General features: G+C 38.1%; 2 protein-coding genes across 2 annotated transcripts; both read right to left on the minus strand.

The window, feature by feature from the left end:
• Window positions 1-12,585: 12,585 nt before the first annotated feature.
• On the minus strand, window positions 12,586-14,736 carry LOC149829558 (growth-regulating factor 4-like). Its single transcript, XM_090015579.1, has 3 exons — window positions 14,525-14,736; window positions 14,271-14,447; window positions 12,586-14,154 (listed from the first exon to the last, which is right to left on the minus strand). Exons 1-3 carry the CDS (start codon window positions 14,688-14,690, stop codon window positions 13,739-13,741), a joined length of 759 nt encoding a protein of 252 aa, XP_089871705.1. The 5' UTR covers window positions 14,691-14,736; the 3' UTR covers window positions 12,586-13,738.
• On the minus strand, window positions 12,761-13,630 carry LOC149829559 (uncharacterized). Its single transcript, XM_090016246.1, has one exon. It carries the CDS (start codon window positions 13,628-13,630, stop codon window positions 12,761-12,763), a length of 870 nt encoding a protein of 289 aa, XP_089872372.1.
• Window positions 14,737-16,514: the final 1,778 nt, after the last annotated feature.

Below are 16,514 nucleotides of genomic sequence, written 5' to 3' on the forward strand. Positions count from 1 at the left end.
TTGCTCACTTCTTGTGATTTGTAATGGCGTAATTAGTTGATATGCATTTCAGAAAATGTTTTAAACGTCTCTTACGTAAGTAATGTCCCCCGTAGAATGAACATCTTTCAATGCAAAATTTATTTCTTTTTTTTTCTGTTTCTCAGTTCAAATACAATGGTATTAATGTGGCAGTTGCCCATCGTAAAGAAGTCAGTGGGCAGCATCCTAAATCTCAGCCATAACCACAGACGCTAGTACGACAGTTTGAGTGCTCAACGACCAGCATTATTGGACTTTCCTAGTCTGCTGTCATTGGAAAATGAGAGAGCCAAATCATGAAAACATGATGCCTCAGAGTAACCACAACAGTCAGATTATATATATATATATATATATATATATATATATATATATATATATATATATATATAATGTGTTCCTTAAGCTCTCTTTTTAGTTAGGCCTCATTAGGCCCTTTCAAAAATAGTAGTTTTTAGTATTTTTTTCTCACATCTAACATCGTAGATGATGTTAGATGTGATCTATAGGTTTTGTTTAGTGGGAACAGGTTTTTAGATCTCCATAATCTGACCTGTATACTGGTATTTTCCAGTGATCCAAAATCAATGGCTACGAAGGTACCAGTTTTTCCCAGATCATAAAAATATGTTTTTTCATCGAAAAAACATGAATCAAGATTCGATTCCCATTAAATTGAGCATGTTAAACACATGTAACAGTTCAGATCTATCATAAAACACTTAAACCTGTGGGGTAAAACGAGAAATGTGGTGTAATATGTTCAGATCTCTCTCTCTCTCTCTCTCTCTCTCTCTCTCTCTCTCTCTCTCTCTCTCTCTATATATATATATATATATATATATATATATATATATATATATATATATTAATATATGTATAAAAAAGCATGCAACTTTTTTTTTACATGAGACATCTTGTATTCGGCTCATCTCAGCTAAACATGAGCACGAGCTAAGTCATAAGTTTGGTCCACTGATAAACGAGCTGAACCCGAGCACACCCTGCTCAGGGGCGTTCATTTTGTTTAGCAGCCCTAGTGGAGGCTTGCACTAGAGACGTTGGGCACACGCCTGCCCTGGTCTCAGGCAGTGAGAACTGGTGTTTTCCTTAGCTTAGTCATAAAAATATTGAAAGCTGAGATTTTAGCATTTGGAGAGTGCTATTAATTTATTGCCAAGCTTTCCTTAGCTTCAGTCATAAAATTATTGAAAGCTAAGATTTGTTCCACTTGGACAGTGCTATTAATTTATTGTTATGGTCGTTAGCGTATGTAAATTTTCTGGTATTAATGTGTTGTCCCATTTATAGGTTGTACGTTCAAGTGACAACCAAACGTATGAACGAGCAAAACTTGAAAATGCCCCATATGTTAACAATTATGTGTCACATTTTGTGAATGAAGATCCTCAAAAAAAGAAAAGAAACGGAGTTGAAGGCATTTGAGGTATTAATAATACTGAGGAGTTTGATTGCTCTAGATAATTTTAACTTTACCGGGTAGGTTTTGGTGTATTTGTTGGACGGAAGGATTGTTGGGAAGTTGACATCGGCATGTGTTTTGATGGCTTATTTCCTTTAGTGCATCATCTGTGAGCTCACCAATGGGACTTTAATGCCTAAACCTGATGCCAAATAAGAAATCCTCTGTTAGTCCTTGTAACGACTCAAACTAGGCCTCTCGAGCCCGGGTTTGTGGACATTAATTCTAAGAGAAAAATTATCAAAATAACCTCAAAAATCATGCTAGAAATTTATTTATTTTTAAGATTAAAGGTTTATACATCCATCCATTACAACTATTATCATCCAAATTAAATAGTCACAATTACATATGCAAAATAAACAAAATATAAAATAAATAATACTTTAAATGCTGAGAGGTTGGTGGCAGCTAAGTCAAAGTCCACTATCAATTTCTTCGGTTGGTAGCAGTTGTTGAACGTACAGTTACAACCAAGAGAGAAGGTGACTCTACAACTCAGTAAGTTTTCATTTACAAATTAGACATGATCGTTACAATTGTAGTGAGCTCTAAGCTCCTAATCTTAGTTTAATTTGTTTACTAAGCACACATGTTATTCATGGATTTTACCTCTTTTACTATTTTCTATCATCATTCTTAAACTAGACATTCATATTTCACTCAAATCGGCTATTCCGAAAATAGTTTTCTTGGGCGTAGCAACCCATATAGCTAACTCAGAGTTTACAATATTGGCCAGATATATAAACCACTGGCAACAACATAGTCCAAACTGACCCTGACTATGGACTCACAAGTACTGCAGCTGCTCGTCGGTTGCAAGCCAGAAGCCACACAGTGCTCATCAATAGCTAGCCGAAGAGCTCGAGAGGCTATACTTGCCTCCAAGGTATCGAGGAGCTATATCTGCCCCTAGGGTGTCTAAGAAATATACCTGCTCCCAAGGTATCAAGAAGTTTCTTCAAAGGTTTTGTGGTTCATGCTACATTCTATATGTCTAGTGGGCAATATTTTTAACTCCTAAAGGTCACCTAAAAATTTCTGAGCAAATCTCGAAGTACGAATAAGGTAGATACCTCAGACAATGTGCTACACTATGCCTCACCTAGTAGAGTTCTTTATCATGCTTTGTATTGTTATTCTACACATTATTCTTTCATTTTTTATTTCTTAACATTAATATCTTATATAATCATCAATGTATGCCCACTAACTATTTTTAACATGTTATATATATAAGGATAACATCCCATCACAGACTCAACTCATTAAGTCATGACACTTACAATGCCCCTCCCAAGGTATAAGTGTGACATTCTCAAGACAAATCCTATCCTGAAACTCTGAAACTCTACACTCATTTCTCAAAGTCATACATCAAACTTTAACAATATTTTACATGTATTAATGTCATGATTATCTCCACGCATGATACCTTCATAATTTAAATTATGTCATAAATAAAAAAATATGCAGCATGTATCATCATATTTAAGCATCATACTGAACATTAAGGTTATGGATTCTAAAGCATGTAAAACAGTTGTTCTATTTAAAATAAGGTAAAACAAGTATACTTATAATACATGGAATCTCATTTCAATATGCTTAAACTAACCAGTATGTGTTTTATTTAACTAAGAAGGAATTTACAAATGTTCACTTAATTGTAATGCTTAAATTCTAAATCTAAGGATTAACCTTAGTCTTCTCGCAAGTTTTAATATAAAATAGATAAAATTCTCATATAATCATTTAAAGTCTCATCTTTATAAAAAATTATGAAAATACCCCTAGGCTTTAATGTCAAACTCTGCCTCTTTCTCAGAGTTTGCCATTGTATCTCCTGCTAATGGATCCTACTCAAAAAGAAGAATCCAAGGATCCAAAAATTACTTGAATCTGATATCGGGATAAAAAGTTATGTCTCATTTACTAATCGGGCATATTAAGGGCAAAATAATCTTTTTACTCTTCGACCATCCCTGGGTTCATGATTTTTTTTCTAAATTCATCTTGTCTTTATACCACACCTAATTCATATTCACTATAATTTAGATTTAGTTTAATGAATCTGTTGATTGAGTGTCAAATTTGGATCCACTTTTGCTCTAATGCGGATCCTTCATGCTTTTCAACTATAAACCTGATTGGATCTTGGATCCAGTATGCCTGAGCCAAGCCTTTTCATAATAGATTTGGTACACAAGTGGGATCAACGATAGAAAAGACTTGAATTTGAACTAAACCCAATTATATTCAATTTGTTTTGGATCCACTTTATCTACATGAGATCTGATCTGGATATGGATCTAAACCCGGATCTGACTCGTATTAAAAAAATTGAGGTCTTCACCATCTCAATTTTTGCCCCGTTGTGCATACATGTCCATATATGCTTACGCATATGTATATATATTATTTTTCTTATACATAGCCAACCCAGTCTAGATCGAGTCGGTGTGTCATATCCAACTCAGTCTCGACCGTGTCGGTATTCTGACTCAGTCTGGACTGAGTCGGTCTGCCGAAAATAGACCCGACTTGATATGTATAGGTGGAGTCTGTCTGCCAAAAAAATAGTTATAGCTTGGTCTGTTCAGACCAAGCCAGTTTGTCAAAGAAAATACACCTGACTCGATCTATTCAGACCGAGTCGGTCTACCAAAACAAAATAGACCTGACTCGGTTTGTCATTTTACAGGATCGAGTTGGTCTGTCATCATTTTTTTATCTAACTCGATCTGGATCGCTTCCAGACCAAGTTGGTAGGTACTCTAACTCGGTCTGGACATGCCTAGACTGAGTCAGCCTTTTGCTGCTGGCCTGGCTCAGTCTGTGTAAAATCCAATATTTTTTGGGAATTATACAAATAAATAAAGGTGAAAGTTCTTCAAAATAAATGTGATAATATCTTATTTTTTGAATGGATTTGGTCTAAATTGATATTAGATTTGAACAAAATCATATGGATCTAGTAATTGGATTCGGATATGGCAAACAAATTCAAATCTCAGATGGATCTGAAACCCAATCAGAATTCAATTGGATCTCAATGGATCCAAATATTTTATAGTCCCAGTCAAGATCCGAAAGCTAATTAACAAATTCCATGGATGTGTAAACAAATTTTTGGGGAAAATCAAATTATGAAAATTGAAGGTCGTTAGGAGGAAATTCGGATAAGAGTTTATTTAAACTAAATTGAACAAAATGTGCAATGAAATGAAGTGTGGTGTTGTGGAGAGGTTCGTTGCCTCTTAGGGGTTTGATGCAAGTTCAAATCCCACCACACCCATGTGTTTGTCTTAATGAAAATACGTGGTATGATTTTTGACAAAATTTCATAAAGAAAACTCTATTTGTAATGAAATAAAACATATTGCAATGGAGAGGTTTGTTGCCTCTTTGGGAAAAGACTCAGGTTCAAATCCCCCCACGCACACTGGTTTTCGCCTTTGCATGCTATGATTCCTTTTACAAAAAAAAATGAAAAACTAAATTAGGAATTGGATCATTTGGAAATTAGTTTTTTTGAAGGAGGAAGTTGTGACACCTAATATACAATTATTATCTAGAAGTTTCAAGATAGAATTATGATAAAAAGTAAAAAGTAAAAAGAGAATGAGAGGTTGAAGTTGCTATTTTTCCTCCCATCCTCCATGATTTGAGGAGTAGTTTATGTATATGTCTCGAAAAGAATAAAGTATAGTAAGGGTAAAGAAAAAAAATCATTCCAAAAATTTTAAGTCAATTGGTTGGGGCATTACAATTTTGGTATCAGAGCCAGGTTTTGATCCTGGGACCTGTGGGTTATGGGCCCACCACACTTCCATTGTGCCACTCTAATACAAATCAGAAAAAAATAAATGAGTAGTCTATCATCATCTATACTTTTTGATCTTCGATTTGATATATTTGATTGATTTTTTTGAGTTTGTATTATGTGAGATATATCCATTGCAACAGGGGACTAGTTCCGTCCTGTTTGCAGGACTATGAAAGTGTTTTGTCCTAACCCGTTTTGAAAGAACACTTGTATCTCCTAGTGGACAAGTTTGAAAAAAAAATAAATAAGGACCTTATCTTAATCTACAATTTCTTTACTTGAGAATAGCATATTTATTTTATTTGTTTATATCAGTATCCTAAGAGATATATCCATTGCAATAGGGGACTAGTTTTGTCCTATTTGCAAGTGTTTTATCCTGACCCATTCTGCAAGAACACTTATATCTCCTAGTGGAAAAGTCCGAAAAAAAATAAATATGGATTTAATCTTAATCTACAATTTCTATACTTGAGAATGGCATATTTATTTTAGTTGTTTGGATTAGTATCCTAAGAGATATGTCCATTGCAATAGGGGACTAGTTTTGTCCTATTTGTAGGACTATGCAAGTGTTCTATCCTGACCTATTCCAGAAGAATACTTGTATCTCCTAGTGGACAAGTCTGAAAAAAATAAACAAGGGCTCTATCTTAATCTACACTTTTTGTACTTGAGAATGGTATATTTATTTTATTTATTTGGGTCAGTATCCTAGGAGATATGTTCATTACAACAGAGGACTAGTTTTGTCTTGTTTGTAGGACTATGTAAGTGTTCTATCCTTACCGACTCTGGAAGAATACCTCTACCTCCTAGTGGACAAGTCCAAAAAAAATAAATAAGGACTTTATCTTAATCTACACTTTTTGTACTTGACAATCACATGTTTATTTTATTTATTTGGATCAGTATCCTATGAGATATATCCCTCTCAATGGGGGACCAATTTCTGTCTTGTTGTAGGATGGTACAGTTTGTGCTAACTAGACTAGTTTCAGAAAAATAGTCTATATCTCTTAGATAAGGAATCAAATAAATAAGAACAAGGATTTTATCATAAACTATAGCTTTAAAACTTAAGTTTTGTGTATTTGTTGGATTAAATTGAATATGTTTCATGATAGATATGTTTATTACAAACAACAAGAAATTTATGATTCACATGACTACGTGCGAGGTATAGAATGCTTGTGTTAAATACACTATTTTGATGATTTCATGGTTATGGATTTTGTAAGGTCACAAATTATGTGAAAGAAAAATTAAATTTTTGCAGTTTCGCAGAACCCTTCTAATGTCACATGAACACTCCTGAAATGGTGTGCTTGAGACAGGCGAAGTGGTTGCATGATCGGCGGGGTACACTGCATACACCCTAATTAAGAAATTGATTTATAAAATAGTTCAAGTACTCGGCTCGGATCTGAGCCATAATTCTGAGAATTTTGTTGGTGCCTATTGGTCACTAGGTTAGTAATATGCATACACTTGATCACCCTGAGTGTGGGTTTGGATTTTTTGGAAATCCCCTATGGTACAATGAATTGCACAAAGAAATAAATAGAAATTTAAAATATGCACTTATAACCTAACTTGGGGATTCTGGGTATAGCTGAAAGACGGTATATGTTATCGATTTTCCAAGGTTTTGAGTACACCTGAAAGATGGTGTATGTTAACAGACCCATGTTCTACCTTGGAGAAGGCAGATGGTACAAGCTCCGTGGGATAATTATGTTTTTATGATAGAAAGTTGTCTCACCCGATCCTCAGTCCTCGGAGTTAGGGGAGCAGGACTACCAATACGTCCTGGGTGGTAGATCCAAGTCTTCTGCAGAAGTTTTCTACGTGCATCCAAATTCTAGTTTTGCCATTGAGGAGTATTCTTTTGGTTGTGAATCGTCTCTTTTGGATATATGTACGGCTAGTCACATAAGGTATTAATTGAAAAAGCATAACAGACTCCCGTATGATCTCAGTCCGCTACGATGTCGAATGCATGTGTGTACCCATAATGTAATTAATAAGAGAAATATAAAGTCAGTTCACTTTTAAAGGTTGTTAAGTATACTCAATGTTTGAAGTTGTAATTGCTATAATATAAATGTGAGTTATTCATGTGGTGCATAGCTTCATCAAAGTTTTCCTTCATATTTCAATTGTTATAATATAATTGTGAATCAGGTATTAGATGCATAGTTTCATTAATGCTCTCACCATGAGTTGGTTGTATTACATGAATTTTCACATTTCAATATCAATATGTGAATGTGTTGCACATATACATATGTACACATAACACTGAGTACATTCATATGGATATAATGCTTTTTACTCAAACGAGGTATAGTCTGACCCCATCTGAATTATTATTTTTCAGGTAGCGGTTAAAGCCATCAGAGCAATTATGGATGTCGTTGTGGGAAAATCCATGAGATATCATTTTTCTTATGATCCTGCATTAACTCTGATAAACCTTTTGATATTTCATTAATGGGATTATAATAACTTTGGACATAGCATTTTTTGATATTATTAAATGTTATTCGAGTACTCTCTGTGTTACCCTGTAACTTGCCCAACTATTAGACTAGATAAGCTAACTGGTATTCCACTATCTTATTTAAGAAAAAGAAAATTATTCCAAAATTTTTTAGTCAATTTGTTGGGGCGTTACAGTTTTGGTATGAAAGCCGAAGGAAAAAAATATGAACTCATGGCCCTTCTAGCGACTCGCAATAGCTCTGTAAGTATACAAAACTCTTAAGTGTAGTGTAAAGTAGAATAAATAAATCATATGGTAGGATTGAGGAAGTAATAACCTAGCCTATTTTGGTCTTCTCTGTCTATCGCGACTAGATGGCATGGGCAAACAGGTGCAACGATATTATGGACACCTTGCACAACCTGACGGAGGTTGTTGGACAACAAGCAAAGGCCATGCAGCAAATGGGCAATAACCTACAACAAGTGGCCCAAGAAAAGGCAACCAATGGTGGTGGTATGTCCTACAATTGGGGAAGACGGATCTAGAAGCGGCCAAAAATTGGTTAAGAGAGATTGAACAGATATTCCCCGTGCTTGATGTTCCAGAGGACCGATAAGTCAATTTTGAAACTTATCGTCTCAAAGAACATGCAAAAAAATGGTGGGAGACCATCCGTGAGGTTAAGTTCCAGAACGGTCCTGTGACTTAGGTAGAATTCGTAGAGACATTCAATGCCACATATTTTTTGAAGCATGAGCAAACCAAAAAAATGCAAGAATTCTTGGACCTGCAACAAGGGGATATGTCTTTGGTAGAGTACACCACTAAGTTCCATAGCCTGGAACGGTATTGCCTGAACGTGTACACCACTGATGATAATAGGGCAATGAAATTTACCCAAAGATTGAAGGCGAGTCTAAGGAACCGCCTATACACTAGAGGGCCAAAAACCCTCAATGAGGTCATTCAGGTATTAAAGGCAACTTATTAGTTAAAATAAAATAAGATAAAGTATTATTTAAAGAGTGTTGGAAAAAATCTAACCCTCAAAGCTAATATCATCTGAACAGGTGACTACCCTACTAGAGGATGATTGGATGGAGGGACAAAGGTCCCAAAAGAACTGAACCGGGGTACAAAAACCCGAGTTCAATTAGAGATTTAGAGGAAAGAAATTCAACCTGCCAGCCAAGGCACATAAGCACAACGGGGTGATAAAGCAAAGACAAGTGCAAAACCAGAGATGCCAAAGCTATAATCGTTTTCACCCCGAGAAACAATGTCCTCGTGAGATAGGTACTTGTCTCTATTATGGGAAGATGGGATACTACATCAAGGAGTATCGAAAGAAGCAGGCAGATGAAGCAAGGCGTGAGAGTCTAAGCAACAATCGCAAGCCACACAGAAGCAGGTGGTGGGTAGAGTCTACACTACCTCGGCAGAACAACTGTAGAAGGGAGACTTGGTGCAAGGTATTGTGCTTATATCTGGTCGAGCTGCTCTTGTACTCTTTGATTATGGAGCTACACATTCATTCATATCTATATATTTTTCTAAACAACTTAGCGTACCCACTTAATCCTTGAATCAAGAACTAGTAGTGTATAATTATGTAGGATTTAACGAGATGTCTGTGAATTACATATTGTGAGTAGAAGTTATACTGAGAGAGCAAAATTTGACAGCCAACTTAATGTAACTCAACATGACAAAATATGATGTCATATTGGGTATGGATTGGCTTATTGAACACTATGCTAGAGTCCTATATAAGGAGGGAAAGGTGATCTTATCCCAACCCGATGTACCGGAGGTCAAATTCTGACTTTGGAGACCTGTGATAAAGAAAAGGGTAATCTTGGCTCTTAAGGCTCAGAAATATCTCTGAAGAGGATTTATGACTTTCCTAGTTAGTGTGATAGGAGGAGAGGCCAAACACATATCGATCGAGGATCTGAAAATCATCAATGGTTTTCCTAATATATTTTCAAAAGAACTCTCTGGATTACCTCCATAATGAGAAGTGGAATTCGGGATCAAATTGGTGCCTTATATAAAGCCATTTTTTAGAGCATCCTCACAATTAGCTATGGATGAGGTTCGTTCATAGTAGTTTCAAGTCTTGACATCCTCGTGTTCTCCATATCCGTTGCACTCATTCCACTCTGAAGGCATCTCATTTGACTATGGATGATGATTCGAGAAGAATACTCCTAGTTTTATCTTTGAATTATCTTTGGTGATGGGAGACTCTTATTTTAGGGAGGTTGTCCATTTTATTTTTTATTTTTAATCAGGATAGTTCAAAGATAAAAAAACATCCATCACCAACTGTGCATTGGCTGAACTTTGTTTGGTAAAACCTGACCCGTGAATGGGAGTATAGTTTGTAAAATTTTATACCAGACCCGAGCCCGATCCGAGGCTATAATTTTTTATTATCAAAATGATAAAACATAATATTTTACCATGCATGGCTGTGTGGTTGATGTAGTTCTTATCAGATCTGGGTATGGTTTCTCTTATGATGGGTTCGATTAGTCCCAGGTCCGAACCCGATACCATACCCGAAAATTAGAGCCAAAGTCTGGTTTCACCTGAGTCTGAACCAAACCCGACCCGTTGACACCCTACTCCGAAACTCAGAAACACTGGTATGCATCTATGGCTATGGAACCAACCTGCATGTTTGGCTTTAATAAGGCACCATGATAGTGTCGGAAATAAAATGGACAACCTGCCAATGCAAACAGGATGATACATTGATGGAGGACCTGTTTTAGCGGTTCACATTGAAAACTTGTTAAGAAAGACAAGTGAAGTAGGCAAGGTGTAAGCCATATCCGGTTGGGATCTACTACTTCACTCAGATTGATTCCCGATTTCTGTAGCTATAGTTCAGGCTTTAACAATTCTCTTGTTCACAAATTACAAATTCCCAATTTTTATAGCATTTGCAAGGGCGTTGAATCACAACCCTTGAATCACCTTGGAGGAAGGCCTTTTAGATTTAGAATCTTGGCTACTTGGCTTGCTTTTGGCACTACAGCATAACTTCCCACTGCACAATTTGCCTAAATTGCTCAGAGAAGAACAAAATGGGCTCCAAAAGGTTGACAGCACACAGGATGTAGGGAATATGTCTGGCCTGTGCATTTAAATCAGCAGGTGTAGGGCATGTGATAAAAAAGAGAGAGAGAAAGAGAAAGCAACTAAGCATTAAGCATCCACAGAAAGATGTCGGTCTTCAAAATACATATACACCACTTTCTTTTCTGTGCAAAAGATGGACTACCCCCTTCTTTCTCTTCCTTTTGCTGTTGAGACAAACTAGTGGCCATCACCCGGGCTGGGAGTAGGAATGGCAGTGGAGAGGAGGAAAACGGGCCCGCCCCGCCTCGTTTGGATCGGGGATAGAGGAAGGGATGCAGGTTTAAATCAAAACTCATGTGGGGATGGGCTCAGCTTTTTCGTCTGCCCGATCCCACCCCTGGTCTTGGTTAGTAAAATAACTAAAATGCTTTTAAGGATGGTAGTAGACGGGAGTGGGAGAAAAATAGGAACCCACCTCGCTCCATATAAACCAGGGATGGAGGGTATATTGAAGTGTTGAAGAATTGAAGTGATGAAACACTCAAACGGAAAAATACGGAAAACTCGAAAGTTTAACATGTTAAAAATGATGTTTGATCAATTGATGAGAAAAGAACAGAAAATCGCATAAATTAAGAGAGAGATCTCGTTTGGCGCAAATCCTTTGGAGGGTTGCTTAGGAAAGACATTGTGGAATAGGATTTGAGTGAGAAGTTTAGCATGTGAAGTTAAGTTACAGGTATTCCAAAGAAAGTGAGTGGACCTAATCAAGGGAAGGATTTTCTTGAACACACTACGATCAATGAGTACATGAGTACAATGTTAAGTAGATCAATGTCATTGGAAGGAAGGCGTCCTAAAGTGAAAGTATCAAACGAGATGAAGGGCAGAATTTTGAAACGGAGCACGAGTGGAGACCTTGTCCCCCGCTCCACTCCACCGCATGGTTAGGTGATATGATCCAGTATTTTACAAAGTATTTAAACCGTACAAAACACAGGAAATCGCTTACAGCAATGTTTTTTGTATTTTTTTGGTGTAAAACACGAACACATAAAATCGTTATGCAAGCAGTGATTCTTTATGTAAAACACAAAATACAGAAAATCGCTACACCCCCAAAGGTTTTCTGAGTTTTATGTAAACCGAGTGCTTTACAAAGTACATAGGAATCTGCTTCGCGTCACCAGAGGTACTAAACAAGATTAAAAAAAAAACACTCCAATTCCTTACCTAGAAACTCACCAGCCTTCCCTGACCAGGTGAAAAAACTGATTAAAAAAATCCAAAGATTCCTGTGGTGGTTTCACTGGAGGATAGGCCCTACAATGAAATCAAACTAGAATAAAATCAAATTCATTAGTTTTCAGGTTACTGAGCGCGAGAAAAGTTCTGTATAGAGAGAGATCAATTAAAATTTTCAATCATACCACAAGGACGAACTACAATACCACCTTAATGGTTAAACGACGGTGGTTGTGGCCACAATATGCAACTAATTAATTAAGAATTGACAGACATCTTAACTCTCCATCAGATATTTCTTTCGAGCGATCCTCAGAAAGGAGGAATTCAGATGCCCCCTTCACAACTGTCACGACCTAATTTTAAATCCCTTGCAAGTTGCAACCCTTTACAGGGGACATACATTGTTCCAGTCTTCCAGAGCGTAATACCATACACGATTTTTCATTAAATTAGACTGGATTAGCAAAGAGAAACAAGCTCGGGAGCAAACCAAATAAACGACAAGCAAATCTCAACGATCAACAAGAGACGAATACAAAAGCTCTTACAACCCCCATAAAACTGCGAGAATTAAAGTTTGGTCCTCCATCTGTCAATGCTTACGAGGACTGCAAGTTTGGTGTGGTTGTTGGTTAAGCCACTGAAGAGCAATCTCGGACTTGGCACCGAACGTGGGGCTGCTGCCGCTGCTGCTATCGGAGAGAGCAGCTAGAGTTTTCTGCAGAACGCCGGTAGGAGAAGAGACCATTCTGGAGCTAGCACGAGGACTGCCCTCACCCCAACCATCGGTCATCAAGTTGAGCCCACCGGAAGTGCTCTTGCTGCTGAAATCCTTTGGAGAATTGAGGGCATCCGCAGTGCCGCTACTCGACTGCAACACCTCCGCTAGTGGGCCACCCAGTGGGGAAGATGATGGCCAGGAGACGGGCAGCATCCAACTTGGGGCCTGCTGAGGCTTCAATGTCCCGCCACTTTCGGGATCAATCAGAGGGAGACCCATCCGAACTGGGTCGATATCGTCTCCCACGGTGCCCGCGCCGCCGGACATGGACAGGCTGAGAGATGAAAGAGAGAGTTTTGAAGCAGAAGACTTGGTGGTGGTGGTGGTGGTGGTGGTGGTGGTGGCGATGTCGGTGGCGGTAATGGTGGTGGTTGGGAGCCATCTGTTCTCTGTTGACCATGCATCGATGAACCGTCTCGGCTGCATCTGCTGGCTCTCAGTGGTGGATTCTAGCCCCGGAAGATCGTTCCCCACGAAGAAAGGGCTTCGGTGGTCTGCTTGGAAGGCATTGCTTCGAAGGCTGGCATATGGAAGCAAACCAAGATGGTCATGGTAATCGAGATTATGGTTGTTGTTGCCGTTGGTGCTCGATCTGAGTTGTTGGTGTTTGGATTGCATCAATTCCCATTGATGGGAAGCTGCCGTAGAATCACCGCCTGTTGTATCAATACCATCTTCCATTTCTCCTCCCATCCAATTCAAGTACCTAGAGTGAAGACACAAAAATAGCACAAGGGACTTGCGAAAATAAAGAAATGGGCTTTGCCACCAAAGGAGAAAGCGTTCAGTCTACCTTGAAGTTTTTTCGCTCAGAGTAGAAGCCATCGTCGTTTCCATTGGAAGTTTCAACCCGGACGATTGAAGGGGTTTAGGGAAAAGATCAGAAGAAGGTGAAGCGAGAGAAGAAAGGGTAGTAGAAGAATGATAAGAGGGAGCTGATGAAGGAGGGAGCGAGCGAGAGACGGTGGTGGAAGTATGAGCGGTGGAGGGAGGGGGGGCGTTGATGGTGCCGTTCCTCCGCAGTTGTACTTCCACAGGCTTTCTTGAACGAGGGCGGCTCCTGTGCATGTGGCGCTCGCAGTACTTCTGGTCCGGCGCAACGTCTCTGGAGCACCGCCATTTCTTGCCGTCGGTCCTTCGGCACCTCCCTGGCTCGGGGTCGGTGCTGTTGGCAAACCTCAGGATGTTCCCTCTACCCCAACCCACTACACACAAAACACGAAAACACGGAAAGGACCCACCATCACATCCACCACTCCTTCCCTGTAGCAAACCAAGCAAATGGATACAAGAGAAAACACGAGTGAGATTAAATGATTACGGCCACAAGTTGTGGTACTGTTAGCCATGGATGTAGCGTCTGTCAGGCTTCTTCTGATGGGTATGAGGAGGTCAGGAGGGACGGGCACGGCTGCCACCATGTGCTTGAAAATCAAGGCCTGCTGCTCTAGTTCCTGCCACTGAGCCGCGGTAAAGGGGAATCGTATAGATGCCATCCCTACAAATTTAAAAAAAAACATATATACAGGTCAGTGGTGCCGGAAAAGGGGAAGGCAAGGGGGTGTAGAGACATACCTGGGGATTTGAAGGCAATAGGAAAAGGCTGCAGGATCCTTGTTGCAGCCCCTGCGGCTACGACTGCACCACCAGGGACATCGTATAAATCGCTCAACCTGCCCTCACTGTTACTGCTGTCGTGATAAAAGGTGGGACCGTTGTCACAACGGGAGAAGGGAGGCATCCTCAAGGGAAATGAGTCGGTGCGAGCCAGCTTCTGAGGGCCCAGCAGATTGATACCCTTCCTGTTCTCACAACCACCGCCATTACCTCTTCTCTTCTCCCTCTCCTCACAACCACCACCACCACCAACGTTACCCTTATCTTCCATCCGAAGAAAGCTACCACCCATCTCCATTCAAGCAAAAAAAAAAGAGAGAAAACCTTCTTCTCGATAAAAAATAAAGAAGATATATATAAAAACCGCTTTTCTTATTTCAAAAAATCAGCAGTTCACACACAGAAAACAGCTCTCCTCTGAATCTGAACCAAAACCACTGTGGCTCCTGCTCTACTGTCCCTCCCTTTTGCTTCTTTTGCAGTTGCTTCCCATGCCCCCAACATTCGGCGTCTGAGACAAATTAGTGAGAGGGTGTTTGTGTGTTCTCCCCGAACGCAGTGATCCGGTGTGTACGAAGGAATATTTTGAGACCTATGATAATTCAGACTTTATAATAAAATAATATATAAAAAAATAAATATGTTTTTGACAAAAATGTCTTTTCCTATGCAGTGGATGAAAATATTCTTTTGCTTTCCCTAAATAGATCTGCATCTTCTTCTCGGTGTGCGCTTTCATGTCCCTGTCTTATATTAGAAATTTTTTTTGAATTCCTTCTTATTTTTTGAAGATAATTATAAAATCCAACACTGATTCAATCATCGGTGAACATCATAAAAAGATTTGTCGGCCATCTTTTTTTACAGTCTTCTCTTCTTCGTTTTTGTTAGGCAGTATAAAAAAAACAATAACACACAAACATTTCAACAAGTATCATTAATGTCACATCGTGAGTATCTTTCCATGTCATCATGCTATTATTGAAGAACGTATGTCATCGTGAGTGTCATTAAGGCATTGTTTTGTTATTGCAGATAAATTTGATCATTTCAACAGTTGAAAACTTGAAAAAACATTTGTAAGACGCTGGAACCTATTGACAAGAATGCTTGATTACAAATGCGAGCAAGGGCCGCTACCCCATCCGGTATCGTTCATTCACTCAGTATATTCAATGTAACACAAATCACGGTTGTAGTAACATGTATATCGATTTGTGAGATATTTTTTTATTTATTAATATCAATTTGTAATATATTATGTTGAAATATCGTATATCGATTTGTAATATATTATGTGTTTTCTAGTGTCGATTTGTGAGATATTTTTTTGCTTGATAATATTGATTTGTAATATATTATGCTGAATTGTTGTATATGGATTTGTAAGATATTATGCATTTTCTAGATTCATTTATGAGATATTGTTTAGATTGAAAATCTCGATTTGTAATAGATTTTGTTGAATTTTCGTATATCGATTTGTAAGATGTTATATGTTTTTCAGTGTCGATTTGTGAGATACTGTTTTGTTTGTTAATATCAATTTGTAATATATTATGTTGAATTGTCGTATATCAATCTGTAAGATATTATGTATTTTCTAGTGTCGATTTGTGAGATATTATTTTGTTTGTTAATCTCGATTTGTAATATATTATGTTGAATTTTCGTAAATCGATTTGTAAGATGTTGTTTGTTTTTCAGTATCGATTTTTTAGATATTGTTTTGATTGTTATTATTGATTTGTAATATATTTTGCTGAATTGTTGTAAACGTATGTGCTGGCTAACGCAAATTGATGTTTTGCTCATGACAGTGTTGAGCATATCAACTGGTTGCAGTGAAGATGATGTGTCTCAATCATTGGAAAGTCATGGAGCAACGGACATCTCTATAATCGATGCACTTGAAGAAGTGAATATGTGCACTATTGATGCACATAAT

This window comes from Nuphar pumila, chromosome 8, assembly GCF_984573655.1.
Source record: "Nuphar pumila chromosome 8, dmNupPumi1.hap1.1, whole genome shotgun sequence".
Taxonomy (NCBI): Eukaryota; Viridiplantae; Streptophyta; class Magnoliopsida; order Nymphaeales; family Nymphaeaceae; genus Nuphar; species Nuphar pumila.

Coding starts and splice junctions, on each gene's coding strand:
- LOC149829559 (XM_090016246.1), bottom strand. CDS start 13,630: ATGGAAGATGGTATTGATACAACAGGCGGTGATTCTACGGCAGCTTCC.
- LOC149829558 (XM_090015579.1), bottom strand. CDS start 14,690: ATGCCTCCCTTCTCCCGTTGTGACAACGGTCCCACCTTTTATCACGAC. Junction 14,448..14,524: donor TATTGCCTTCAAATCCCCAG/GTATGTCTCTAC, acceptor TTAAATTTGTAG/GGATGGCATCTATACGATTC. Junction 14,155..14,270: donor CAGTACCACAACTTGTGGCC/GTAATCATTTAA, acceptor TTTTGTGTGTAG/TGGGTTGGGGTAGAGGGAAC.